Source organism: Vidua chalybeata, chromosome 5, assembly GCF_026979565.1.
Source record: "Vidua chalybeata isolate OUT-0048 chromosome 5, bVidCha1 merged haplotype, whole genome shotgun sequence".
NCBI classification, from domain to species: domain Eukaryota; kingdom Metazoa; phylum Chordata; class Aves; order Passeriformes; family Viduidae; genus Vidua; species Vidua chalybeata.
The window spans coordinates 24,132,901-24,160,579 of NC_071534.1; the positions used below are offsets into that span (position 1 = coordinate 24,132,901).

General features: G+C 40.5%; 1 protein-coding gene across 1 annotated transcript; it reads left to right on the plus strand.

The window, feature by feature from the left end:
* Positions 1–27,627, plus strand: LOC128787953 (tyrosine 3-monooxygenase-like). The gene is made up of 12 exons (XM_053942563.1): positions 1–198; positions 1,076–1,250; positions 3,143–3,231; positions 5,361–5,428; positions 6,717–6,767; positions 10,327–10,472; positions 14,847–14,982; positions 15,622–15,691; positions 17,387–17,443; positions 20,406–20,501; positions 25,663–25,796; positions 27,468–27,627. The coding sequence occupies exons 1-12, from the start codon at positions 1–3 to the stop codon at positions 27,625–27,627; spliced, it is 1,380 nt and encodes a 459-aa protein (XP_053798538.1).
* The last annotated feature ends 52 nt before the right edge of the window (positions 27,628–27,679 follow it).

Consider the following 27,679-nt stretch of genomic DNA (forward strand, 5'->3'; position numbering starts at 1 on the left):
ATGAAGACTGATTTGGTGGGATTGTCAGGCCCAAAAGAAGAGGCCAGCACGGAGAAGGAGATGTGTGGCATGCAGTCATTGAACAGCCAGGGCAGCCTGGACTCCAACAGGGAGGATGACAGAGCATCTCTCGTCCTGACCCTCACACTCTACAATGTGAGGAAGATTGAGCTCTCTAAGGCAGCCGAAGTCTTTGAGGTACAGACCTCAGTATCCCCTTCCTTTGCTGAGCCCTCTCTTCTTTCTCTGCCTCCTTCATGTCTCCCAGTCTGCATCTCTCCTTCTCTCACTCTTCTCCTGCTCCCTCTCTGACTTGCACCTCATGCTGCCTTCTCCCTTTCTCACTGTCCTGGTTTTGCTCCAGCTGCTCAGAGAGGTGGGCAAAGAGGGAGAGTGCTCTGGAGGGAAGGAGCATCTGGTCATAGTCTTTTAGAAGAATCACCATTTCATGCAAGGGCTGTTCAGAGGAGAGAGCAATCAGTTGCTTCTTTCTAGCAGTTGTGGTGGCCAGCATTTCAAGCACTCAGACTGTGAGGATGTTAGAAGCCAGCGAATTTTCTCCACATATTTGGCAGGAGATACAAAGACTATAAGAGCTGTGAACCACACAGATATTATGTAGTCTGGACACTTGAAGTACCCCTACCAGGTGCTCACTCTTATCTGGGAAAATGAATAACTCTAAAGAAAACTATTGTGCTTGTTACTTTTTTCTCACAATTATTTAATGATTATGATGCCATTATACATCAATAGGTCTGCTTTCATTCTGGCAGGATTTTAAGTTACTCAGACACTCATTTGCTATTTCTGCACAGATGAAATTCTACAGTCAACAGTATCTCATCTTTCATCTTCTTCTTTCTCTACCCAATGCTATAGTGTTTAATATTTAGCTCTGTCTGTATTTTAGCTCTTTGTAAACCAGACATTATTGGACTTCATTACTTAACATGTACTTCTAGTTAATACCTCTTTTAGTCACCTTTTAAAGACATTGTAGAAATGTATCTAGATTTACCTGGATTTTCAGTCCTTGGAGAAGCTTCATCATATGAACACTTGGCTCTTGCAGATGTTTGAAATTCAAATCTATCACTTTGAAACCCGTCGAGCCAAAAAGCCCAAGAACTCTGTGGATGATCTTGACATTTTTGTTGAATGTGAAGTTCACAGTGCTGATGTTAGTATCCTTATCACCTCCTTAAAGAGAGTAGCAAAGGATGTGAAAACCAGCAGAGAAGACAAAGGTAAGAAATGCATGCATCTCTTAGTGCACTTCTTTTGGAGTAACTTTTTTTAGTTTTAGCTTCAGCTTCATAATAGCAATTCCATTTGTCTGGAAAGTCAGTGAGTGGGCATTCATTATTTGTCTCTGCATAGCTGCTTTCCACTGCCATTGGTGCAGAAAGAGAGGCACTTCATCATAGCCCATGGAACTGAGGTGAGAAGTGTTCCAGCAAAGAGGGAGATAGGAAGGATAGAACAGCAGAACAAAAAGCTGAGGAGAAACTAGAAACTCCTCAATGATAGAAAGATTTTGTGCTGAAAGCTGCGCAGAGAACTGATTGTTTCAAGACAAACACAGAGGCAGATGGGTATTTTTCTTGTTTGCAGGCAGGAATGGGTGGATACAGCTGTTAGAGACCTTTAATACAATCCTGAGGATGACAGATGAGAAGGCTGAGGGTCCAGCTAACAGACTGAGTTCTCTCAGTACAGAATTGCCATGTTCCCCTCCCTTGACAAGGCCAGACAGATATTCCTAGAGCACTTTTAACTTACACAGTCCTGTTTGGGCACCTTTGGGTGTTGTTTGAAATTCACTGTCAGGCTAACAACGAGAGGCAGCCCTAGCCAAGCTGTTCTCAGGATCTGTGGGCATATGAAAAGGGCATCACTGTTATCAGGAAAGCCAAAGAGGGTTTTGAAGCTGGAGAAGAATTTCTTTAGGTTTCAGACATGCCAGGACTTGGAACTACAATAAAAATGATGGACTGTTAAAAGAGGGTGTGTTTATGTTTTTTGTCCTGTAGGGAACAGGCAAGATGTGTATGGGGACACTCTGGGGCAGCTGTGATCAGGTACAGGTTTTGAGGGAATATGGCAATAGATGGCAGGAAAGGTACCTTGCATGCAGAACCACTGGTACAGCCAAAGACAAAGGCTCAGAAAAGAGTTCTGGGTGCACATAAGGCATCTGTCAGAGTGGTATTTCTTCCTACTTATCACAGAATTGGTTGTAATGCATGAAAATTACATAATTTCCCCAACATCCATGGGTATTTTTAGATCTGTATTTCTCTAAACTTGATGTGATTGGATCTAATATAATACATACAGCAAAAGTTAAATTTACCATTCAATAGAGAGTTGTTTGATGTCTTGTCCAGTATGACATTAAGGTGACCCCAAATGGACCTTTCTGAGTTGTAACACAGAAAGTCTGATTACAGCATCAGTCAGACCTCGGAAAGCAATATCAACTTTGTGTTCTTCCAAAAATTTTTTTTTAAAATTAATTTCTCATAAATGCTGGCATTTAAAATAAAATTATTACATTTTATTTTCATTTTAGTCACTGGAAAAGCTTCCAACTTCATGAGAAGGAAGCTGTTTGGAAATTTAGCTAAAGAATAATGTTGCTGGAAAAAATAATGAGCCAGAAGGAAAAAACTTGAAGATTCTTCTTCATCTCTTTGGTTTCTAGAAATTTTATAAATACCACGTTTTCCTTTTAAAATATTGACTAACTTTTAAAGGTATGAAAATATAAGACTGCTTTTTAGACAAGATCAAAATATATTCTGAAATCCAGAATGTAGAAATAAATTTGTTGTCCTGTGTCAAACAAAACACACATTTGATCTAAAAAATATTTTTGCCTTTAAAAATTGTTTCTACTAATTAAAACTGAGAGATTATCACAGCAAGTTAATTTCAGATAATTTTTCATCCAATCTGCCAGTTTGGTCAGGAAGCAAGTCAACTACTGAGATGTGTAACAATCATGGTAACACATAGATATGAATATTCTTAGATATTGATGAAAAGAAAGTTTGTAATCTTCAGCACAGCTTTTATTTTCTCTCTAAAATTTACTTGAGTCTCTCTCATTTATCTCTTTCTGCTTTCTCTCCAGTGCCCTGGTTCCCCAGAAAAATCCAAGATCTGGACAAGTGTCACCATCTGATCACTAAATATGACCCCAATTTGGACCATGGTCACCCTGTAAGTTTAACATTACTGTTATTTCATCTTTTAAAGATGAAACTCTCCATAGGGGGATTGTTGTAAGGGAAACTTCAGGAATAAAGAAATACTCATGAAAGAACAGAAAAACACCACAGGGGCAGATAAAAGCTCATCTTCAGTGGAATTAGGAACTGCACGTATCCCTGCAGGAATGGACCACAAAAAGGCTTTTACTGTAACAACTTTATGTGTGCCCTCTTAGGCACGCTCTAAGCACAAACTCTAGGAGAGGGAAAGAAAAATGCACTGTAGAGTCCTGCTTTAGTGATGATAGTAAGGCAAAGTACTGGGAGCAAATAAACAAACAATCTAACATTTATTTCTCATCAAAGTTTCCCAGCTTTAGTACAGATGAGATGTGAGTTAGGCACAGACACAGAAGGGACCCCAAAAGGTCATTTTTCACTTGACAAGTCAGGTCACAGAAGCATTTTATTCTGTCAAGAATCACATAGAAGCAATGCACAGAAAGGACAAAAAGAAGAGATACTTTGCACTGAGAAATGTAATGAAGATTAGATGTGGGTCAACAAAATCTACAAGGCATTTTTTGTCATTCTCTTCTCTACATGTCTGAATTCTGTTTAGTCTCTTTCATTAACCTACACCAGGTTTTGTTGTGAACTATATACAGTCCTGTGTAATATGAAATAGACCTTTCCAAGTCTATAGAATCTATCTGATTCTATTTTTGAGAATCACTTATTCAACTATAATGCTCTAGGAGAGCTTCATGTCCTACTTAACCAGGACATCTTTCATTCTTCCTTATTTCTTTCTGATACAAACAGTCCAAGTGTTTGTTATTTTCCTGAGCTAATTCTTAGGCTGTTTCTCATTAGATAAATGAGCACACATAGGGAATTCTTCGAACTGGACTAGGTTCCCCTCATCCTTTGCCAAATAGAAGGTGTGAGCACTGAAGAGGTTGAGAGAAAGCAGCAGTGGTGCTGAGTTGCTGAAGTATTGAGTGGGGATAAATCTAAATTGCCAAATGTAGTGCAATTTAGAAATACCTAACAAGTTGAAAACAAGTTACCTCAGGCACTGAACATCACTTGTCTGTGGCAGGAGAGAGCACAGTGAGGGCTGATTTACCAGGCTTCTGAGCAGGGCTCAAAAATGGAGAGGCTGGAGGAAAGCACAAAAGAAGCTGATGTACAGGTAGCTCAGCAAACATTTTGCATATACATTTCCTACCAAATAGACAGTTTGGGTTGTTTCTCTCCACACCTTCAGTTTGTTCTTTACTGGCCCAAACAATCAAACTGATGTCACTGTGACACTGATTTCTGGGCTACCCTGTCACTGGCTGCAGGTTCCCCAGGGAGGCTCCCGCTGCACAGAGGGTGGGTACAGAGCTCACAGAAACAAAGCTGGGATGTCACAGCATCTGTGTGAGTCTGGCCCAGCAGCTTTTTGTGTGTTTTGCATGGGCTTGTTACAGCCACTGACAAGCACCTGAATGAACATATTAACCACAACACATGATGTAATAAACATGCTCTCAGGATCCAGCCCTTTCCTCAGATTCATCCACACAACACTCAACTGCAGGGTTACTGGTATTATTGCTACACTAAAAATTATGTGAATAAACCTAAGGGACAAATTTGGCTTGCAGTATACAAAGTGGTTCCAGTAAATTCTGAATATTTTAGAGTAATAAATATTTGTACAATGATGCTGATCAATGCTGTTTTATGAGTTATATTAGCACACGGTTCCAGATTTAAGTTTTATGAGTTATATTAGCACACGGTTCCAGATTTAAGTTTTAGTTCCTATTATGAATGATGCAGAATTAAAAGGAATGTTATTCCATGTCTGTATGCATATTCAATAGCTGGCAAAGCCTACTTGAAGTTTTATTTCTAGTAAACGCAAAAGGAGCAGAAAGAAAATGCTGGTATTCAGTAGGTAAATGTCCCCTTCAAACAGATACCACTGAGTCTGTCTTTATCACAACATAGTAATAAATGGGCAGTGAGAATTGGGTGGGGAGCCTGTACTTCCACAGATCCAGTGGTGATTCTGATGAATTCTACTTATGCCCACAGATCTCTCATAATGTAAAACTTTTTCCTGATTATTTTCTAACCCAGGGATACTCTGACCTGGAGTACCACAAACGGAGGGCATTCTTTGCCGACCTGGCCTTTAATTACAGAGCGTAAGTACAAGGCTGCTGAAGGGAAAGTGCAACGCTCCACGCTGTCAGACTTGATGCTCAAGAAATGTAACAGATATCATATTTTGTTCATGTATCAGTGGGGCCACTTTTGAGACAACAAAATTCTCCCACAAAAGCTTCCACTCCATGTGAAATAGACTTTTGTGATGACACAGCAAATACATTTTAAGACAAAAAATCTGAAGACTACATTCACATATCACAGTCCAGTGCTGGATTTTGTTTTAGCAGAAGTGATTGCAATATGACCTTTCATTTCAATTTTCAAGTTCCTTTTAGGACTTGGTGCTGAGCTGAGGCTAATCTTTTTCAAGGAAATTTGAGGAACAATATTTACAAACATACTTTTGACAGTGGAAAGCGATTTATTTCTTTTTGTTATTTGCTTTTTTAAATGTCTCTGTCTATGAACACTAACTACCTAAAAACATAAAAAGCTTTCAGTTCTCATAAATACTGGCATTTAAAATAAAATGATCACTTTTTTTTTTTTTTTTTTTCATTTTAGTCACTGGAAAAGCTTCCAAATGGGAAGCAAATGGAAACATTTCCAGATGGGAGATGTTTCTACCTTTATGTGTAAAACTTCACCAGAACTATGCTGCTTTCTGTAGGGTAAATAAAAGGTGAAGGTACAACTGGTCATGGTTTATCAGGCTCATGGTATCCAAGAATTGGTGAAGTCTCCAAAGTCTTGTGAGACTTCTGGATACAGTTTTCTCTTTCCATCAAATATCAGAGTCAGCACAGCTCATAACAGCCCAAAAGCAGAACTGAACTGACTCAGAGCTACAGAAGAAGCGACAGTGAGGAAGAGGGGAAAAGACCACCCATCAGAGAATCAGTGCTAACCACACAGCGAGTGCCTGGGCAGCTCTCTGCTCATGGGTTTCTGAAAGCTTCCCTGTGATGGTGCTGAGCTGATCACATCCTCCAGGGAGGGTCCCTCCAGACACACACTGTGCTTTGCTCGCTAGATTGCCTTCAGCAGAAGTGATGGCAAGCCTGGAGGTCTCTAATTGCATCTGTGAACCAGAAACACAGCTCTCTTTCTCACATATCCCTCTGTTTCCTCCCCACATTGTAATAGAAGAGAGAGCACCCACATTAGAGCTGACCAAGACAAATGGATGGTTCATTATTAACTATTTCGCTGTTTCTATTTTCATTACGGCAAAAATTCACAGTGCAGGCAAAAAAAAAAAAAAGCTTGGAAACTGAACTTGAAGTCTTGAGACATGTGTCATGTTTCTTCTCTTCATTACAGAGGAGACCCTTTACCTCACATTGAGTACACGGCGCAGGAAACAGCAACCTGGTGAGTTTGGTACTTATGCTCCAACTGCTGGGTCATTCCACAGCAGTCCCAGGAAAGACTGGCAATGTGAGACAGCTATAACCTTTTTAAAATGTTGTTCATCCACCCCACATTTTACTCTTTGGTTAAATGTCATCTTTTGGTCATTTGTTTTTCAGAAAGCCATTCTCAGAGCTGGTCTTAACTATTCACTTTCTAGAGCAAAAGGCATTTTCCTATCTCCCTACCTGCAGATCCCATCAGGGTATCAGAAGCCAGAAAACACCTGGACCCTATTGAATAACTTCTTCTGACTGGCCTCTAATTCATCATAGCTATGGTGCTGGCAGAAATATCACATTTTCAGACTTGTTACCAGGAGAAAATGCCCACTGACAGGACAGAAATTCACTCAGAGGATATGGCTAATTCAATATCCACAGGACAGAGGAGCCTTGCTTGCTCTCCTTCAAGTATTCATTGCTTTTAATATGAATATGTATCATTTTCTCAAACTGAAGGTAGAGGAAATTTTGAAATACCTTTCTAATATACATTATTTACATTGTAAAAGGGCCTTAGGTATCATATGAAATGATGGTAAGTTATTTTTACAAGGCTGCAGCATTTCTCCACTAGGGCTTGGTTTCTCCTGAAGGTCCCTGAAGGTCTGCCACTCAACCAAAAAACCCCAAAAAAACCAAAAAAAAAGAGACCCCCAAACCACAACCAGTGAATTAAATAAAATTAATTCAGTTCAAAGCATTTTTAAACAGTATGTGAAATATGTGGCAGATTTGAAAGAGAGCAGAGTTCTTATTTAAAATCCCGCTCTTTCCACTTTCTCCCACTAACTTTAAAATTTATCAGTAAGCAGCAGTAATTCCACATTTGTGTGATACTACAAAGCATTAATCTGTCCAAATGTCTCAAGTAAGAGCAGAGTCCTGGGATTGTGCAAGGTGCCATATATGTACATAAGAGAGAGTCTTTGTTCAGAAATTTAAATCAAAAGAATGCCTAAAGGTGGGGGAAAGGAAGAATGAAGACCACATTTTCTAACTGCAGCTGAAAACCCCAGAACTTAAGTAATTTGCCCTAAATCACACTCAAAGTTTATTCCAATTCCAAGTTTTAAATCCATAGAACTAGATACCTCATGCCAGAACCTCTCTGGCATCCCACCTCATTCAATACTTTAAGTAAAATCTGATTTGCCACAGATAGCCACAACCACATAAAAACCTCGCATCCAGCTCATCTAGGGGGACACACTTTTATTAAGCTCAAATACGTTTTTATAGCATCTTTCAATAGTCAAAGATTGATGGTCAGTGTCATGCTCATGACTACTACCACCAGCCAACAATTTTGGCATGGGATGGTGTGTGGGAATGTCATATTTAAGAAAATTTAATTTTGTGTTCTTTCCTGTTTTTCTCTTTTATTGCCAACCTTCGTCATTCCAGCTCTTCTCCACCTAGAATTAGATCCATTGTGGCAACAGAATAGACTTTTAAAGGAGTATCTGCTCATTTCCTTAAACAGCCAACCCCAGCAACCCAGGTTGTCTTGTTATGTAAAGTTGTTTCCAAAATTAGCCTTCCCAATTGTTATCACAGCCCCCTGAGGCTGTGCCCTGAGGTCAGCTACATTACAGCACAGCTTAATTGAGCACTGTGCAATTGCAGGGGAAATTTGTAGCACAAGCTAAATTCCCCTGGTGTCACTCTGAGGAGTTGCTGGATGCCTTCAGTTTGTAGCAACGTGGTTATAAAAATGAAAACCAAGTCAGCGGAGAAATACGACTTTCAGAAAACAGAGGGTACAGATGATCTGAGCTTTTGTTTTCAAAACAACTTCTTGGAAGGCTCTGAAACTAGGCAATCAGAGATGCCATATGGGCAAAAGCTGTGTAAGAAAAATGGAGAATTCAGGAGAAATTTATGGGGATGCACCTGTCACATTTTCATAATCAAGTAGAATAATGCCACTTTTTTTTCCCCCCTGAAAAATAACGAAATTTATGTAAAATTAGGTTATTATCTTTAAAGTCTTTAAAGTATCTGGTTCCATCTTTTGTTAGGATGTTGCTTTCTAGAGTGTTTCATAAAGTTTTCTTCCAGCAGTTCTTTCATACCTGCACCTCTCTTGACTTTGGAGGATTTACTTAGATAATTGTCTTAGAGGAGCACTTAGCTTTGGATAATTCACCACTGGTCCCTGGGACTGCCTGCATTTCCGTGGTAGCCAATGTTTGGACACACAGCAGAATGACACTTGATAAAAGAGACCATATGTGCACAAGTGTAAACAAGCCTGCTCTCTCTAGACTCCAGTCTGGGCATGAACCCTGTACTGGTTCAAATCCCACACAACCCCACCGAAGTCAGTAGTATTCTATGAGGAAATAAACCAGGGCAACACTTGAACTCTAGTCCTCCTCATTTTTTCCGAATTCCTCCATGGAAATGGCCCAGTCTCCTGTGGCTTTTGCAATAGTGACAGCAGCCACTGTTTCCCTCTGTTCTTTTAACTTTTTTTCCTCCTGAGGTTTTCCTCTCCCGCTTCATTCTGGTTCATTATTACTCCCACACTGCGTAAGACATTGGTACAAATAAAGAGCCATTACCAGGGACTGGCTATCACCTCCGTAGCAACAACAGCATCACAAAAAGGAGAATAATAATAGTGGTAAAAAAAAATTACAAAACAAACGAAAGGTCATTTCCCATACCCAGCACTTCCAAGAATGATCTCAATTTTCATAAAACAATGTTTATAAAGTTGTTGAGACCCGAGGGCCACGGCTGAACAAAAATAACCATTTCTATAAGGTTCTTTGCAATCCTATTACTACTTGCTTATTTTGCAACAGCTAAATATATTCCAAACCACAACACTAAATCCAAGTACCATCAAGTTTGTGAGAAGCTTAAAGCCTGTGCCCAAATCAGGTTACAAATATTATTTTCAGCTGGTCTCTTTTTGTATAGTGGGATAAATGCTTCAAGTAGCTGGCATATCTTTCAAATACATAGCCCATGCCAGGCATTTTGAACTGCAAAAATACAAACCTCTTCACCTGTCCAGATATTACCCTTCAGTATCAGAAAAGATGCTTTTCCCAGAGGCTTTTATGAGACAAATCTAGGCTAGGCTTCAGGGTGGAAAAGGAGGGACCAGCATTTCAAGCTGTACCCAAACATAGAAAGGAGGGGAACACCTGATTAATTCCTTTCCTAAACTGAACAACAGAGTACCCCAGCTCTCTCCCTGCAATTTCCCTGATGCCTCCAAAAACCTTAGCAAGAAGGTGTCTAATCAAGAAACACTTCTGTATCAGAATTAGGGTTAGGTAACATCAAAGGACACCTTTTGAAGGAAAAATAAAATAAAAAGCCCTTATGGTTTTCCACATCCAACCAGCACCAGCTTTCAAGCACCAGGTGTCCTGAGCTCAGATTTTTAGACTATGATGCCCATGCTGGGGCTTTACATCTCTCTGTGGATATGTAGATGGTACAGATAAGTACTGCTTTATTGAGGTGTCTCACACTATCCAGTTTTTGATTTCCAGGAGAGAAGTCTACAGGAAGCTGAGGAGCCTTTACCCTACTCATGCCTGTACCCAGTACCTGGATGCTTTCCAGCAGCTCGAGAAGCACTGCGGCTACCGAGAGGATAACATCCCTCAGCTTCAGGATGTCTCCAGATATTTAAAAGGTCAGTCATTATAAACCATAGTTTATTCTAGGGTTCCCTGCACATATTTGTGCACCACAAACCATTTCCTAGGAAACAAGCTGGTGAGCAGAGCTGATGATGAGCACAGGGCATTCATTCTAGGCACATGGAGGGACCCAGCTGGAAGTTTGTGTCTGTTCTGTGAGTGGCAGCTACTGGTGTGTCACTAAGCAGCTAATCCCTGTACTAGCAGCACTACAGTCACAGCAGACAGTGCTCAGTATGACTTCCACACAGACTTTTTATGGGTTTGGCTCTGTTTTAAGCTTCCATAGCCATGCTGATAGTAAGACCCAAACACAAGCACAGGTACATACCTCTCAAGTACAGCTTTTTCCTGATCCCCCAGGCAGGATGCAGATGTGTGCTAGAGAAAATGATTTCCAGGAGATCCTGCTGGTCAGTCAGCAGCTGCCTTGAAACAACTCTGCTTCCTTCTGTCTCTGTCGCACCACTTGTCACACTAAACTTCTTGGTGCCTGCCATATGCCAACAGGAGAGCACAAAGGATGTGGTGCTAGTCCATAAAGGCATGAAGAGGTCACATTAGAAAAAGGACGCACAAGTTTGCTAGGCTGACCTGTTAGCTAGGGGCTGACTAGCAAGGAGTAGGAGAGCAAGGGAGCCTGCCTTATGAGGCCACAGGCTACATGGATTCCTGAAGCCAGGTGCTTTGTGTAAACCACCTGATTATCAAGAATTACTAAAGAAAGGCGATCTTTAAAGCCTCCTCCTCAGTGAAAAGATGTGCCAGAGAGAGGACAGCTTATCACCATGATGAAATACAGAATAAAAAATATGGCTTGACTTTAAATAAATTGTATTTAATTACAATACTCAGAAAATCAAGTGACCTGCTCCGTATAAGAGTAGGGGATACCAGTTAGCTTGAATAAGCTTTCTGTGTCTGAAGAGTTTTCTCAGACTTTGGCATTTCTCATGAAGATTAAGCTGTTTGATGACAAGGTTTTATTGCACGTTTAGTGTAAGGGAAGGGAGGGTTGCCATGTGAAAAGCATCTTCCATGAACACCATTGCACCCAGCTGTAGGATTTTTTTCTGTTGTAGGCATTATGTATTTTCTCTTTTGTATGTATTCTCACTTTTATTCAAGTACCCATCTTACTTCCCTCTTATTATAACTGGGCTGATAAATATTTTTTCTCTTGAAGAAGTTGATCTCATTTAATTTACACAATAGCTGACAGCAAGGAGCTCCAGGAATTGTGATTCTGACTTGATTATCGCAGATATTCATATCCTTCAAGTGGATCAGGTGATTTCAAAGTGTGAGAATTTAGGATAGTGTAAGACTATCCTGCCATAATCCTATTTGCATTGCTCATGTTAGTTGACAGAATTTGATTGCCTGGAGTCTGCTCATTCCCTTTACAGGCTCTGGTTCTAAATATTCTCTGTGTCATAAACAAAACAAAATAAACTAAACAGCAACTCTGAAAAGCCTGCCAGTAATGTTTGGAAATATGTTCTCAGTGAGTTTCAACTAATTTACTATAACACAAGGTGTCTACTATAAGCTAATTGTATGAACTAACTGGGAATGAGTATCAAGTATTTCAGAGGCATTTTATTCCATTCTGAAATGGACAGCTAAGGAAAATGTAGAACTATTCATATTTCTTGAGACCACTGGTCCTACCCTGATTAAACTGTAGGTTAAAATTGGATTACTTTAGCCTACAGGTTATGCATGAATTAAACAAATTTTTTTCAGAAGAGCTGTGTTAACAGCTAGACACAATTAAGAGTGAGAAAATTATTTTAGTCCCGTTATACAAGGCTTTGAATGGATATCTTGGCTCTATTCTATTTTCCCCTCTAAGAAAGTCATTTCACTATGCAGAATACTTTCTAGACTAGCATGAAGATTGACATTATTGCAAGGCCCAAACTTAGTCTGAGTCAGAAGCATCTGCAAGGTCTAAAATCTGACCAAAAGTTAGAGCATGTTGTTAAGGGCATTGACCAAACTCCTCTTAAATGCTGTCAGGCTTGGGGCATTCACCAGTTCTCTAAGGAGCCTATTCTCAGTGTTTGACCACCCTCTCAGAAAAGAAATGCTTCTGAATGTCCATTCTGAACCTCCCCTTGTACAGCTTTGAAAATAATAAACCATAGGAAGCAGAGAGAGAGAGTGGGATAACCTGGAAAGAAAGTGATCATGTTAAAACCAGCCCACACAGACAGATAAACTTCCATCTTCTCTTTAACTTAGCAGTATCTGTGAACATAAGAAAGCAATTCCTTTTGATTCAGTATGAGATCTGTCTGCTATTACCTATTAGTGAGGCTAGCTTGAAGAGAAATTAACTATATTTCACAAATATTTCACAATTACTTAAAGGGAATTAAGTAGTTAACAGTGTGATCGCTTACACATGGCAAGTGTTTTCCTAAAGGGTTAACTAGACGAACCTGGGAACATCTTTCTTTCTAGGAAAGAAGTTTGGATTTAGGCAGTTATTGTGCTCCACAGCTGGAAGAAATTACAGCCAGTGAACTCAAGCAAGCTCACACTACAATGCACAGGCTGCCTGTATACACCAGTTTTTAGGCCAAGAATTAAGCCTTGCAGATCACTTTAGGTCAACTGCTCAAGACCTTCTCTGCAACGCACTTTGATTTCCCAGATCTTTGGGCAGCAGGTCCAACCAGCCACACCCCCAATTCTCTACTGATTGCTGTTTTATTGTGCAGTCATGAACTAGAAGTTCAGGTTTTGCAGATATTACCTTCAGCAGATAACTTTTTCCTAGGGCTTTTCAAGGCAACTGGCCAAGTCTGTTCCATCAGCAGACTGTCTGATTCACTGGCCTCTATTTAAAAGGATATCTCAGGGAACACAAGCTGTAATTTTCATTTTCCCTCCTTCTCCTCCAATATGGATGCTAAAGCTATATAAATTTCCCTAGACTCTTTCATAGTCCTTCCAAAATTGAGTTACTAAGGTCTTGGTTTTCATATAATATATTTTTCAGCTAGTGCAATTTTCACTTCACTCAGAATTCAGCCCAAAGATTACCATATTCCGAAATTTTCACATTCCTCTGGATTGGACCAGCAAATAGACAAAGGTAGATACATACTCTCCATAGGTTTTTTTTTTTTTTTTAATTGTTAATTTTTGAGGCAGTTCTGTACTAATTGCCTTTGAATTGAGTGGAGCAATAGAAGATACCTGTGACAAATGCCCACTACCATCACAATGTCAGGAAGAAGCATTCTTGCTGTCCTCTTATTCTTCTATTTCTTCATATATTTTGTCACTTCTTTGAATTTTTTTCCTTTTTTTTTCCTCTTTCACTGGGTGTTTTGTTTCATTTTGTAATGGGAAAAGTACTAATAGCCTGACAGAGTAAGACAAGAAATTCTGGAAGAAACATGAAAAAAACAAACCAAAACAAATCTTGTAAATGGCTTGGTTTCTGGGTGGGATTTTTTTGTTTGTTTACACAAAAAAGGGAAAAAAAGGTTATAGGCTTCATGACACAATAGAATATGGATGAAGAATTGAGAATAAAGCAATTTCTGATTTTTTAAAATGCAGTTTTATGCTTTAAAGAAGACGAGATGTCATTTACAGAAGCTGAGAATGAAACACAGATTTTGAATATAGGACTTCAAAAAGATTATCATTGGCTCACTTTGAAAGTGGTGATTTCTAATTTTCTTAGCTTTGCAGACCACCAACATGTTTCCCATGGAAATGTAGAGTGTGTGTTCTATTGACCACCGGACTGGTTATTTTTTTGGTTATCTCTCACAGTCCTTTCATGGTAATGCAGGGGGCTCTGGGGTAACACTGAATGTACAAGCTGAAATCACAATGCAAAATGTTGTATTCTTCTGTGGACATGTGCAAAGCAAAACACCTATGATCAGATCAATGAGAGGTTCTGTAGTGGGTTCTAGACAAAAATAATGGTTAAAAAAAACCCAAGAAAACAAAAAAACACCAGATGCAAGTTCTGTTCTCTGCTTGATCATAAGGACTATGTGTGACCTCAGACACACCACAGTCATGTGGAACATGGAGAATTGTGTGTATATGTGCAAAAATCTGCACTGGGGTGGGCAGTACTCCCACACTTTGTGATACTGCTATGTGAATACACACAGGATGGATGGATAGGTGATTCCATGTTGCAGGAACTGGTCCTATACCAGCACAGGGGCACATCAATCATGATAAGCCAAGGCGTGCCTGCTATGCTTGGTGGAGGGAACTATTCCAACAGAGCAGGAAGGATCCCTGAAACTACTTAGCTAAAGTAAATGTGCTGTGTAGTTAACCCGAGAAACAGCTGAATTTGGTGTCCCTTCCCTCTGCAGAGAGAACAGGTTTCCAGCTGAGACCAGCTGCAGGACAGCTGTCTGCTCGTGACTTCCTTGCCAGCCTGGCATTTCGTGTCTTTCAGTGCACACAGTATACAAGGCATTTCTCTTCTCCTATGCATTCCCCAGAACCGTAAGTTTGATGGCCTGACATAATTCCATCCTTCTGAATGTGCTGGGGATCATCCTCTTGGGACTGGCTCTGGAGTTCCATCCAGTAGTCTACAGAATAAAACAATTTGAGAAACTGGTAGCTAGAGACTTAGAAGGGGAAGTCATGCATGAGAGGGTGTGGTTCTCTGTCTCTTTTGCCTGGGGAAGGAAAAGACTGAAGAGTATCTGGTTTAATCTTTTCATCCTGCCTTCAGTTACCATCTGCTGGAGTTTGATTTCCTGCTGTGAAACTCTCCCAGTAAGTGCTGGCCAGACAACAGCAATTACATTTCATGAGAAATTACAAGTTCGCACAGACACTTTTGTTGTATGCTGGGACCAAACAGGGACCTTTCAAAGATGTTGTGACATAGAAGGTTAGTGCCCATGCCATCCCAAGGAGACAACAGACAAGGTGGCAGGGGGCAGTTGGCAGCTGGCTGCCTGTGGCAGAAGGGAGTGCTCTGATCCTTGCAGAGCCAGGCCAGGAATGGAGGCAGCCACTGTGGAGCACTCACACCAGCTCCCTTTGGAGTCTGTTGGCTAAAGTCCTTCACAGGGAGTTCATGAAGGGCAGGAAAGGAAGCTTTAATAAAAAAGAAGGTCACTTATTTTCCAGAGACTGCTGCCATGAGTTGTTGGGTCATGTTCCCATGCTGGCTGACAGGGATTTTGCCCAGTTCTCACAGGTAAGAACATTTTCTGCTGGCTCCTTAACCAACTGCTCTGGATAGCAGGCCAGAGTGCCTTAAATACATGCAGCTCACCATGAAATGCAATTCTAAGACTGGATTGTGCCTGAGTCATGACCTCCAGGCATGGTGGGCTAGCAGTGACTTGGGAGATATTTCCTCCAAGGGAGTGGTAGCACTGCTCCCTACAGACATGGTGTGAAAGGAAGGGCAGGCAGAGCTTGTGGGACTTCTCTGTGGGAGGGCTGTGTCAGTCTGGAGGAGGATGTCTCTGTGGGGCTGGAGTCTGAGCTCTACTGACCGAGCTGCTCCCCTGGCTTCCTGTCCTACACCACATGAACCTACACAGCCAAGCCTCCAAGCTGGTTCTCTCTGGATGTACATTCTTGTCTCGCAGGAGACTTTAATTGTGTCCATCACCATGTCATTCATCAGAGTTATTTTTTCCCTTTACAACTCACCAGATTCTCACAGCATTGCTCACACTGGTGAGGAAGCTCCAAAAAGCAAACAGAGCTTCTTTGTAGAGTAAGGGGCTATTTACTACGAGCAGTCAGTGTCAGACCCAACTGAACTCAATGACCTCTCATAATTAAAGACTTCAGAACTATGAATGTTCCTCAAAACCATAGCAGAGGGAAGAAGGCATTTCATTGTCCAGGCTTGTGAATCAGTGGCCAGTGTGGAAACTGGCAATAAGATTGGAGGGGTAACAAGATGTAGGTCCCAACATGAGCTAGGTCCCTGAAAAAATATCTTTAAAAGAAAATCAGTTCACCTCATATGATGTGGTTTCCAGTTGTATCAACTTGAATACATGCCAGTTACCATTTTGATCATAAATATTGGTTATTAACAGAATCAGAAGAGTAGTACTTTAAGCATCCTAGTCATCTATAATTTATTCTGGAAGAAACCTATTCAGTTCAGTTCAATACTGGAACTTAAGACACACTACAAATAAAAAACTACAGCAATTTCAAAGCTTTCAATTTTCTTCTTTTCCTATCAATACCACAGACTATACAACATGAGATCACATTCAGTGAATTTTCACATTTCACTTTTTTGTCCCCACAAAGTATTTTCGCAGTTGGAATTCACCCCATGAAAATTCTTTTTTTCTCCATTCAATATGAGACGATGAATGGTGAAAATGCCCTAAGTTTGTTTGTTTGTTGCATGATATGGCTCCTGGGATAGCAAAAAAAAAGAGACATGTACAGTTTCCTAGTGTGAGAAGACCATTTAACAGGGAGCACAGATGAAAGTAAACAGAATCATCCCTGCACAGATCTGGCCTGCTCATAAAAGGGGAGTCAGAAAGAGTGAGGGACAGAAAGGTAATGGCAAAGATAAAACCCACCTTTGCTGTTCTTCCTTCTCATGTCTCCCTGTAAATTTTTGCCTGGTGTAGATAGACCAGCATTAAGACAAGAGATGGTTAATTTTACACAGAGAACACTGAGGATTAATCACTCATCTAATGTGGCTCCCAGTGGTATGTAGCTGGGGGCCAGGGAGAGGTAGGCATCCTGGAAGCCATGGAAGGTCATTTTGGGTGACAAAAACAATGAGTAGTTCATGCTATTCATGCTAGAAATTATGTGGCTCTCCCCTTTCCCCTCTTTCTCTCCCTTGGGCTGAATAATCACACTAGTGTAACACTGTCTGCTTGCTTACTTGCTTTAGGATATTGGACTGGCTTCTCTTGGATCATCTGAAGAGGAGATTGAGAAACTGGCCACAGTAAGTACAGATGGCAGTTTAATATTAGAGGCAAACCCCAAACGATTCACTGCAAATCCCCTGCTGTGCAGGGAAGGCTCTCTTTGTGTCTCAGATTGACTACAGAAATGGGAGCATCAGCAGGATTGTCTCTTCTCCTCCACAAGTTAGGAAGGTGCTGGAGCAGGGACTGGAATCCCTCTGGGGGAGCCCAGAATGGTGTAATTCCACCTAAGGAAATGCTTACACTTCTTGATTTTGTAAGAATATATTTCTTCAGCTGAGTTCTTACAATTTCAGACACAGAGTGGTGCCAACTCACATTCCAGATTCACTTAAAACACTAGATACCCAGGGTGATACCTGCATTTTCTCCTATACGAGGTGCAGAGAACCATCACACTTTGGTTCACACCACATTCATTAACCTCACCAAATAAGTGAGCATTTAAAAGCAATTTGGGAGCAGGTACTGCCGTTCAGTTCTGAGTTACTAGGCTGTCTACAACTGTCAAAATTATTTGTACAGCCCCTTACTGCCATCTGGACTTGTTCTGAAAGTCATCTGGAGGCCAGGTGATTTTTTTTTTTTTTTCTGATAGTGGCAGCCATACCAGTCTTGATGAATTTTTCAGAGGAGGAGAGGAGCCTTATCCTCACTGGGCTGTGTGAAACTCATTTAGTACAGGTAGTGAATGAGAGAAGGATGTCACTTCCCAAAGTTCCTTACCCAGTCCACAGTCCCATTCAGAAAGGAGGTTGTGGCTCACCTAAAATCCATCTGCACATATCCATCCTTGGGTTAGGACTAAGTAAGACCACCATTATTTTTGAAGATTGCTACAAGTGCTGAATTCTTTGTGACTTCATCCAGGTCCTGGACTGGTGATGTGAGGAGACTATGACAGTGACAGTCCACATTGCCTCTTCCACTACTTGGGTCTAGAGAGGCTAGAATGAGGTTAAGATCCATGTCTTTGCTAGGGTTAAAAAATTCTAAGTCCCAGAGAACCATTTTGCATCACTCCCCAGATCTTGGTGAGATTGGATTAAGGTCTGTGGTATATAAAGCATTCCTCAGCACGCACCTCTTCCTGATCCTCCACTGAATAGGCCTAGACAAGAGATAGGGTTAAGATCAGAAGAATAAAGGCTGAAACTTTCTTAGCATCATCTAGGGTTTGGGGAGGTAGAATAAGGCACCTTTTTAAAGGACTCTCTGCTGTTCAGGGTCTGTGAAAATACAATTTTGTATGTGCCATTCAAGTATTCTGAACAGCAGACCTATTCTGGATTAACATCCCAATAGTCAAATGTTTAAAGTTTATATACCTAATCTAGGCTTACCATTTGAGTTCCTTTTCTAAAAAGTGAAGATAGAGGAGAACCTGAACTGTATTCATTATCCTGACATGAAAGTCTAACATGACTTCTGTGTTTATCTCTGAAAATCCCTGTCATTCCCTGTTCTTCATAAAAAGAATTTTGGTAACTATCTTAGAAGTTTCTTCAAAGAATCTCAAAATTGTTGCTATGGTCTAAAACATTTGTAAAACAAATTTTGAAATGCCATTGTCGTTCAGCCCTGTAACTTCCCTAAGATCCATGCACCACAGACGGGAAACTGCCAGTGTCCTTGTCATCCAGAGTACCACTAATACATTTTTAAACTCTGTTAAAACAGTGAGAGCTTGAAAGAACCTCACTATCCAAAATCCAAATACAGGGTAACTTAAGAAACACTAAAAAGAATTCCTCCTCCTCCCATGTCTCATTTTGGAGAAATAAAAGCCTCCTGCAAATGAAGAGGTACTAAAAAGACATTTCATTGTGAAATAATGAGAATCAAGCTTATTATCAGAATATGAACATGTAATTACTTGCTGAACTGTAGAGAAAGCAACTCAGGATCCTGCAAAAGGAAAGATCCTGGCATGTTGTTTCTTCAGTGATCAATTTGAAGGCCAAAGCCAAGTCATAAAAATGAAAAGGTGTGTGTGGGAGGGTGAGAGAAAGAGAGATAATGTATGGAAAAGGCAAAATAGACAGAATAATATAGAGCTTTACATAGTTTTACAAATTGTCTGTGGTTCTTTAAGCAGGGTCCTGAAAATACCATACCTATGAAGCCAAGGTCTATCCCTGTGTGTGAGGCAGCAAAGTGCTCTGTGTCTCTAAAGGAACCTTGAAGAGTTGTGAGACAAAGCCATATTCTTGAAATGCCTCATTGACTGTGTTTTCCCTTTGCACAATGCCTATCCAGCTTCTCTGGGCATCAGGCTGTGTCCAGGACTTGTCCTCCACTGTCCATTTCCTCAGATTTTATAATAAGGGAAGCACTAAAAGTTTGGCAGAGCCAAGAGCTGCCATCCCACTGTTGTCCAGCAGGTAAAGGAAGTATGGTCCTAAGTATGCTTTTATCACAAGAAAAGCCCAGAGAAATGTATCTTTGTTTTCTGCTGGAGCATATGACTAACATATGATTGGCGCAATACAGAAAAAGGCATTCTTCAATTCTTCTGAATGAGAACACACAGACAAAGAAGGAGGGAAACTCTCCTTTCAAGTGCCTTTGCAAAGATGTTGAACCCTCTGTCAGGATCTTCCTGTCCTTCTGGGGATTGTGGGTGGAAATCTGGCAGCTTCCACTGCCTACAGTGAGGATCTGGGCTAAGAGATTGTAGGGGAATTAGTAACATCTTCCAAAGAAAGAAAAGGCTAGAACTTTATTTACCTATGTATTATCATTCAAAATTTAATTTTTTTTTCCTAAGTGGGACAACAAGTTTTGAAAAATTACATGTTACATTTAGTGTGTGTTATATGCTGAGGAGAAAAAAGTATTTTCTTAAAATATGCAACTATAACATTTGAAGATAAAACGGTATTAAGAAATGACAATAAAAGAAAATTAAAGGAAAGATGAGAAGCTTAAAATTTCTGCCTTTTCAGACTCTTTTTCACAAGTTGTTCTTATTCCCAGCTTTACTGGTTCACTGTGGAGTTTGGCCTCTGCAAGCAAAATGGATTGATCAAAGCTTACGGGGCAGGACTGCTTTCATCTTATGGGGAGCTGATGGTATGTGTCAAATGTCATATTGAAAGATTTCTATAATCCACTTTCCTGACCTCTGGTAAATGCAAACTATGTTTTTATACAAAAATTAGTATGATTTAAAATTCAGATTTTTCTTTTGCAAAGAAATAATTCTCCCTTCACAGAAGCTACTGCATAGGGGAAAAGCTACTGTGGTATTGTACCTGTCTTTCATCTAAAGAGAGGAGATGCAGTGAAAGCAACCATCCCGTAAAATATTAGATTTGTTTCTTCCTGCTTCTGCCAGTAGTGATGCAGCTGACTTTGACACAAAACTCACGTTCCTTTCTGAATTACTCACTAGAGGGCAATATTATGCCTATTATGAGCTTGGCCATATTTTCCATGCTATTGACATTCACACACATATGAACCAGAAAGGCGCCTATTGACTGGACCAAATGAAGTGCAAAGAAACAGGAAATAGCATGGACACTGATAAAAAGAAATTGCTTTAGAATTTTTCATTCCTAAATACATTTCAAAACTAATGTCAGCTCTAGTTTTACATAGATCAACATCTGCGAGCACAGGTTTCATGCTGCCTTGCTTAGGTAGATTAACTGTAGAAAGAGGACTTGCACACTTTTACAGAAAGTGGGTTTCCCCTCCTTTGACCAAACAGCTTATAAGAGTGATATTAATTTCTCCTTAACTTTGAAGAGCACTGATGCAGGTGATCACTTTCTAATTGCAGAAGCCCTAAACTGGTATCAGTACATCTCAAATGCTTCAAGCTGTGCAGATATTGGATGTTTTTTAATAAACTTGTAAGAGCCAAAGGAAAATAAATGCCACTCTTTCCAGCATTTTTATAAACCAGAAACATTTTTTTTTCTTTTTTCATGGGAGTTATATTTTAAACTTAACACATAAACTCAGCAGCCTAACAGCCAGATACATGATACATTCACACAGAATTGTGGCTGAATTAGCATAGCTTGGACTCCCAGAACTGGGGATAGTTGGGTTGTCATGACAATAAACATTTTACAAAACTCTCCCAGTTGTGTACAGGTCAGCCCACTTCCCAGTTAATTGACAGGAGGAAAACCCCAACATTTTGATGTATCTCAAGGCATTTCAAGTAGGAGTCCCCACAGAAAGGCAGCCGAAATTAACACAGGGAAAGGGGAACCTTCCCAGACATCAACCTTCACTTTTACCATTTGCTGAATTTAGCATTGTTTTTCTCACAACACTTGCAATTTGGAGATTTTTGTGAGATAACTCTGTGGAGAGCTTTCTCTCTTAATAAGCTGAAAGATCTGCATGTTCATTAGCCCTCTAGAGGAATAAACATGACTTCCTTTCAGCATAGCAGCCTGATCTTGGCCTGATTGCTCATCAGCTTCACACTATGTACTGCTGAAGCTACTGTTTATCTGGGAATCCTTCAGTACTTCTTATATTCACTGACAACAAACAGGAATCATAAACTTGCTTTCATTTACCTGGTAAAACCAAAGCACAATTCAAGGCCACATTTATTCTACTCTGCCTGGCTTAATAATTTATGGTTCTAAATCAAGTTCATTTGCATGTTAAACAGGATACTAAAGGGCAGAGGTAATCATATTGCTGATATTTATGTAGCTTTCATAGTAATATGCACAACAAAATCTATCTGATGTGGTTACTTCCTTTTTCTGTTTAAACTTTACCCAAGTGAAGGTAAAAAACTCATCAGAAGCGCTCACTTTTGCTGTCTGGAGTCAAGTGCACCAGACTTGTACTCTCTCTTCTCTTTTTCCACCCTTTTCTTCCTCAGACACCAAGAGGCTCTTCTGCTGTTTGTTAAAACCACAGGCGAGGACTGCTTGTGCACAAAACTGCTATATAGAACAAAAAAGTACAACTGCATCTCAAATTCCCTACCTCTGAGGCTGAGAGTGGAAGTCCTAAATGATCCTGAGCTGATAAATGGCAGTTTCTTGTCATTACTTTTATCACTGGTAATTGCTGGGTAAAGCTACTGGATAAACTTTTGAAAAAGCTGGGTCTGCCTCTGTGTTCATTCATCATATTACTGAAAATACAGGCAGTAGTGATAGCATTTTTATTCAACAGGTAATGAATAGGATTATCCCCCTTTCAGCATGTTCATCTTGCATATAACACCTAAATCAGAAGATGGGCAAGCAGTTAACCAGCAGTTCTGCTATGCACCCTGCAGAATCCGTTTGTGAGCTCTGCAAGTTCCTCACTGTGCATCTTCTGGGACAATGGCTTAGTGGTTCTGTGCAATTCACCTTGAGCTCCTGAAACTTGTTGTACACAAGTTAATTATATCCACGAACTTAAAAGTTTCCGTATTTAGCTGACTGATTTAATCTCATTGATTTTTACTTAGAACAAAACTGAAATACAGAAATATTTATATTTATTCATTCTATTCTGCCTGAGCATCTGATTCTAACGTCAGTGTAGGCACTGGCAGCGTGGGTAACGTGGTGAGGTCCAATGCCTAAGCACCTGTTAGCAAATTGCAAACCTGTACCAGCTGCTTTTTTTACAGCTGCAGAGAGAAAATATGTGTAGTGGAGTGCCTGTTTCATAGAAAGGATTTTTTTTAGAAATAAAGCAGTGTCTAGACAGATCTATCAGAGAAGATGAAGATTGGAAGATAGTGAGGCTCATGACAGACTTGAGTTTATTGCTCTAGATAAGTTTTGTTGCTGCTTGGCAGAAAGCCATTATCCAACCTAATAATTATCTGCCAGTCCTCTCAGTGGGCCAGACACAGACTTCGGCATGGAGGTCCCAGACTCGATTCCATATCATTTAGCTGATCAACATATCTGGCACAGGCAGTGAAGTTTTGGCACTTTGTTGGCAGTGAATATAGCAAATACTGTAGGAATCTCACTGCAGGTCGTGTGTTGAAGGAGACACACTGCAGCAGCCTGGGCAAGAGAGGGGTTTCCTTGGACCTGAAGGCTTCTAGGCCAGGAGCAGCAGAATGATTCAGTCACCAAAGAGGGAATAAGGGCATGAGTTACTAAGGTTAGATGGCTGGCTACAAGTAGATAACAACTAACCAGTGGGAGAGGGCACGCAGCAGTCATCCGGCTTATGTTATATGAGAACTTAGCATCAGCAAGAAGCCTGGGAACATCCCTGAGCTGCAGCCTGGACTGACTGTCTGTGGGTGTGTGACTGTAACCAAGGGAACCACATCCTGACTATGAAATCTCTAAAACATTTCCCTTTTCTCCACAGCACCCACTCCTACCAGTTTGAAGTCAGCTTCAGGTAGATATTTTCTGTGCATGAGTTGATCCTGCCCAAACTCAGGGCATAATTTGGGGGTAAGGTAGAGGATGAGAGGAAGAGCTAGGCACTCTCTGCATGAGCCTTGCATTTGAATCCCTGTTATCTAACAAAGCATTTAGTAACAGCAGCTAGGTATCAGAAGGATAACCATCCCCAAGTCTAAACTGAGCAGTTGTAATGTGTCTGACTGCTGGCCAAACTTGCCTCCTCTGAACTGTAAGAATTCCTCCCCAAAAGCTCTCAGTATTGCACTGTTTATTTCACTATATTCTGTCAGCTGTTCTACATTATCCCAAATGCTTCTTCTGTTAACACTCAGCTGGACTCTGTCCTACATACTGTAAAATCTTATGGCTCATACCACAATTCTGGCAACACTCAGTGCTACATATGCTTTTCTTGCAGCACACCCAGTACTTAACTTATAGAGGCCTTTAAGGCCATCCGGTTTCAAGCTGAACTTCCACTGAAATCAATGGGATTTCAGTTCTGCTTCAACACTGACAGTATAGTGGGACCCCTGTCAGGTTTTGAGTTACTGAAATCTTTTCCCATTAGTTCCCCAGAGCTTCTAAGATTCTAAGAGCAGCCTCATGTTTGTGTATACCAACCATCTTAGATTGTATGAGTGCTATCCAAGGTTTACTCTTCAATTACATACTGCAAATGAAGAGCAAGAAAAACACCATCTTTTATATATTCTTGGGAGCTTTTGGGTTTTGGTTTTTTTTTTTTTTTTTTTTTTTTTTTTTTTTTTTTTTTTTTTTTTTAAGCCTGGTATTTATTTCTGCACCAGTTCATTGAAATGTCTAAATATGTGCTTAGGAGTACTGTCTGAATTTTTCCAGATAGCAGATTGAACTGAAAGTCTTGAGCTCACTGTCCAGTTTGAAGGTGGAAAGGAAGGTCTCAACATTGATGGGATGAGTTCCTTTCTCCTTTTGGTTTGTACCCAGGACACTTCACCAACCTGGCCAGCTGGAGGCCCAACCAGCTTTTAGGCACATCCATGATGCAGTTCAAATGTCACTGGGGCTGAGCTGGGTTTAAAGTACCTCACCTCAGTTTCAGGAGCAGACACAGTGTTTGGGAACTCACTTAAGCCTAAGCAGAGCTGCCTTCCCAGGACTGTGCAAGTGCCAAACTGGTGTCTGGTTTAAAAGGCATTTCCAGTATATGTAAACAAACTATATAGATGTACCTGTGACTGCAGTGTGGACAGAAGTGGCTTCTATAAGCCTTGTGTTTGCCTAGGTGGGGGCAATGTAAGAGAACTGGAGAAAAACACATAGAAGAACCCCTATGGGTTCAAAAATACAAATGTGTACATGCAGTATAGTGTATATTTATATATTGGATTTCAGGGAAGATTTTAGGTTGCTATACTGGCCTGGGAGCTGTGCATAAAATACCAGAAGCATTCTGTCTTCTGATCTTCATTGCAGCAGGAAGCATGAAATTTGTGACAAGGGCTAGGGGACTCTAAAGTAATGCTAGACAGGACTTCTGTGATAACTATTTGAAACTTCTGTGATACTATTTGAAAAAAAAGCAGCATGATATTTTTTTCTTCTGGATATTTATATTTTGGGGGGTGGCACAGACTTTCCCTTCCCTGTCTGAGGACATGGCTGTGCTATCCAGTTGTACATCACTGTAATACAGTAAATATATATTTCTTTTTTTTTTAATCTTAAAAAAAATCTTTATTATTTGGTTTATTAACTGCTAATTGTGAAAATCAGCTCTGACATATGAAATAACAGGACTTTCTATTACCCCTAACTAAGAATTCCACTGCCCAGCAGGGACTAATTCTTTCTTTGTTCATTCACCTGCTCTAACCGGTGTTGTTCCTGCTACAAAGTATTCTTTGTCAAACAAGCCAGAGTACAAGCCTTTTGATCCAGAAGTGACTGCAGTTCACCCCTACCAGGATCAAGCCTTCCAGCCTGTCTATTTCATAGCAGAAAATCTGGAAGATGCCAAGGTCAAGTTTCAGTAAGTAAAGTTTTTGTGGGTATTTTCATTGAGGGGGGCACACTGCTTTGATTCTTAATCTCAAATACATCTATTTACATTCACATTGCAGCAACCATTAGTTCCCCACTAAAACTAATGGTTTGATTCGTAATCTTAAATACATCGATTTACATTTACATTGCAGCAACCGTGCCAGACTATCTCACTGCATCTGCATAGTGGCTTTTGTACAACAAAGTTAAGCACGAGCTTGCTTATCTCAGAAAAGGTTCGCAGAAAGTCTGAATTTACTTTTGCCATGCCCTGTTCCATGCTTCTTCTTAACAATGCTTTATTTTTGCACCTTCTGAAATAAATTCTGTAACTGAACTGTGAGAATGCAATCCCACCCTATGTCCTAGTCCATACAAACAGGAGATCACGAAGATCTGATTTACCCAAGGTCACATGGAAATTTCATAGCAGGCTCTGGAATTAGCATGGATCTGCAGGGGGCTTAAAAACAAGATTGCCTTTGTCCTCTGATTAATATCTGCACAAGAATCCAGAATCAGCATTCACCAGCAATCTAATTTCTATGAAGTAGCTGTCTACAACCTAAATAACATAATTTCAAATTAGCTTGAGGTGTTTCTAAACACATTTCCTTAACTGTGTGACACTGTGCAGTAGGGATATTTTTTTTCTTTTTCCCCATTTTTTTTAAAGTAAGCAGGGTTTAAATTCTGGCCTTCATCTCCAACAGTTAGAACAACATGACCAATTCTGGCTGGAGGCAGGATGTTGGTTGTGGAGCTACTGGGGAGCATGCAGGAGCTGAAATGAGGAATTTATTAGAGGAAGAGAACCTGAGCCAGACTTCTTCCCTGCTCTCCTTGCCTCTTCCCCAGAAGCACTGTCTGCTGGGGCTATAACCATGGCTAATTAGGCTCGTCATCTTAAATCTAAATGTTCACATTAAAATTTTAATACGTGTAAAAATGTGGGTGAGAACTCACTGGCAGAAGAGAGAGGACTTACAAAGCATTTGACTCAGGCAAACCTGCAAAGAACGTACGAGGACAAGGAATATACCACTCTCAGGCATGAAGATTTTTCATACATTTTTCAAGACAGTTGCACAGCCAAGGCTGCTCAAAATAACTGAAGGCACAAAAATCTGTCAGCATGGAAAACATAAGGCAACATCAGTACAGGGGGTTCCTACCAGCATGCACTTAATGGAAATATTGTCAAAAATGGCAAGCAATCATGTTTTTTTTTCTTTTAATAGAGACAGAAAAATAGCCCAGGATACCTAGTATCAACAGGTTTTTAGAATATTGCACAGAAAGAGCTGCTCCAGGTTATTTCTTGGAAGTGAAGGCGGCAGACATGCTGTGCTCCTGCATTCCTCAGCTTGTGGTTGTAATAACTCTGAATTGTGTGAACGCAGAGCTGTGAGAGCACAGACGGGACTCAGCCAGCCAGCTTGAGACCAGACACTGCAGATCTTTGGGGCTGCAAGTGGTTCAGCCGTGGGCAGGATGTGCTGCACCAGGCAAAGCTCAGGAGAAGCAGTGAGGAGGTGTCACAGCAGCCTCTGCTCCCCAGTAAGGTCATGACTGCACCCTGAGAAATGAGGTCCTGCAGGTTTTGCACTCAAGGAAAAGCCTTTTGAACTAGAAGCTCTGTCCTGTCTCCCCACAGGAACTATGCGATGAAGATCAAGAAGCCTTTTGCTCTGCACTATGACCCCTTCACCAGCAGCATAGAGATTTTGAACACACCACAGAAAGTCAAGAGGGCACTCCACCAGATAAAAGAGGAACTGGAAAACTTCTGCTTGGCCCTTGAAAACCTCTCTTAAAACCACAGCAGTACATCTCCCCTTTCACTGAGATACTTGTAGGCGGTGCTGG

Coding starts and splice junctions, on each gene's coding strand:
- LOC128787953 (XM_053942563.1), top strand. CDS start 1: ATGAAGACTGATTTGGTGGGATTGTCAGGCCCAAAAGAAGAGGCCAGC. Junction 199..1,075: donor AGGCAGCCGAAGTCTTTGAG/GTACAGACCTCA, acceptor TGGCTCTTGCAG/ATGTTTGAAATTCAAATCTA. Junction 10,473..14,846: donor TGTCTCCAGATATTTAAAAG/GTCAGTCATTAT, acceptor TTCCCTCTGCAG/AGAGAACAGGTTTCCAGCTG.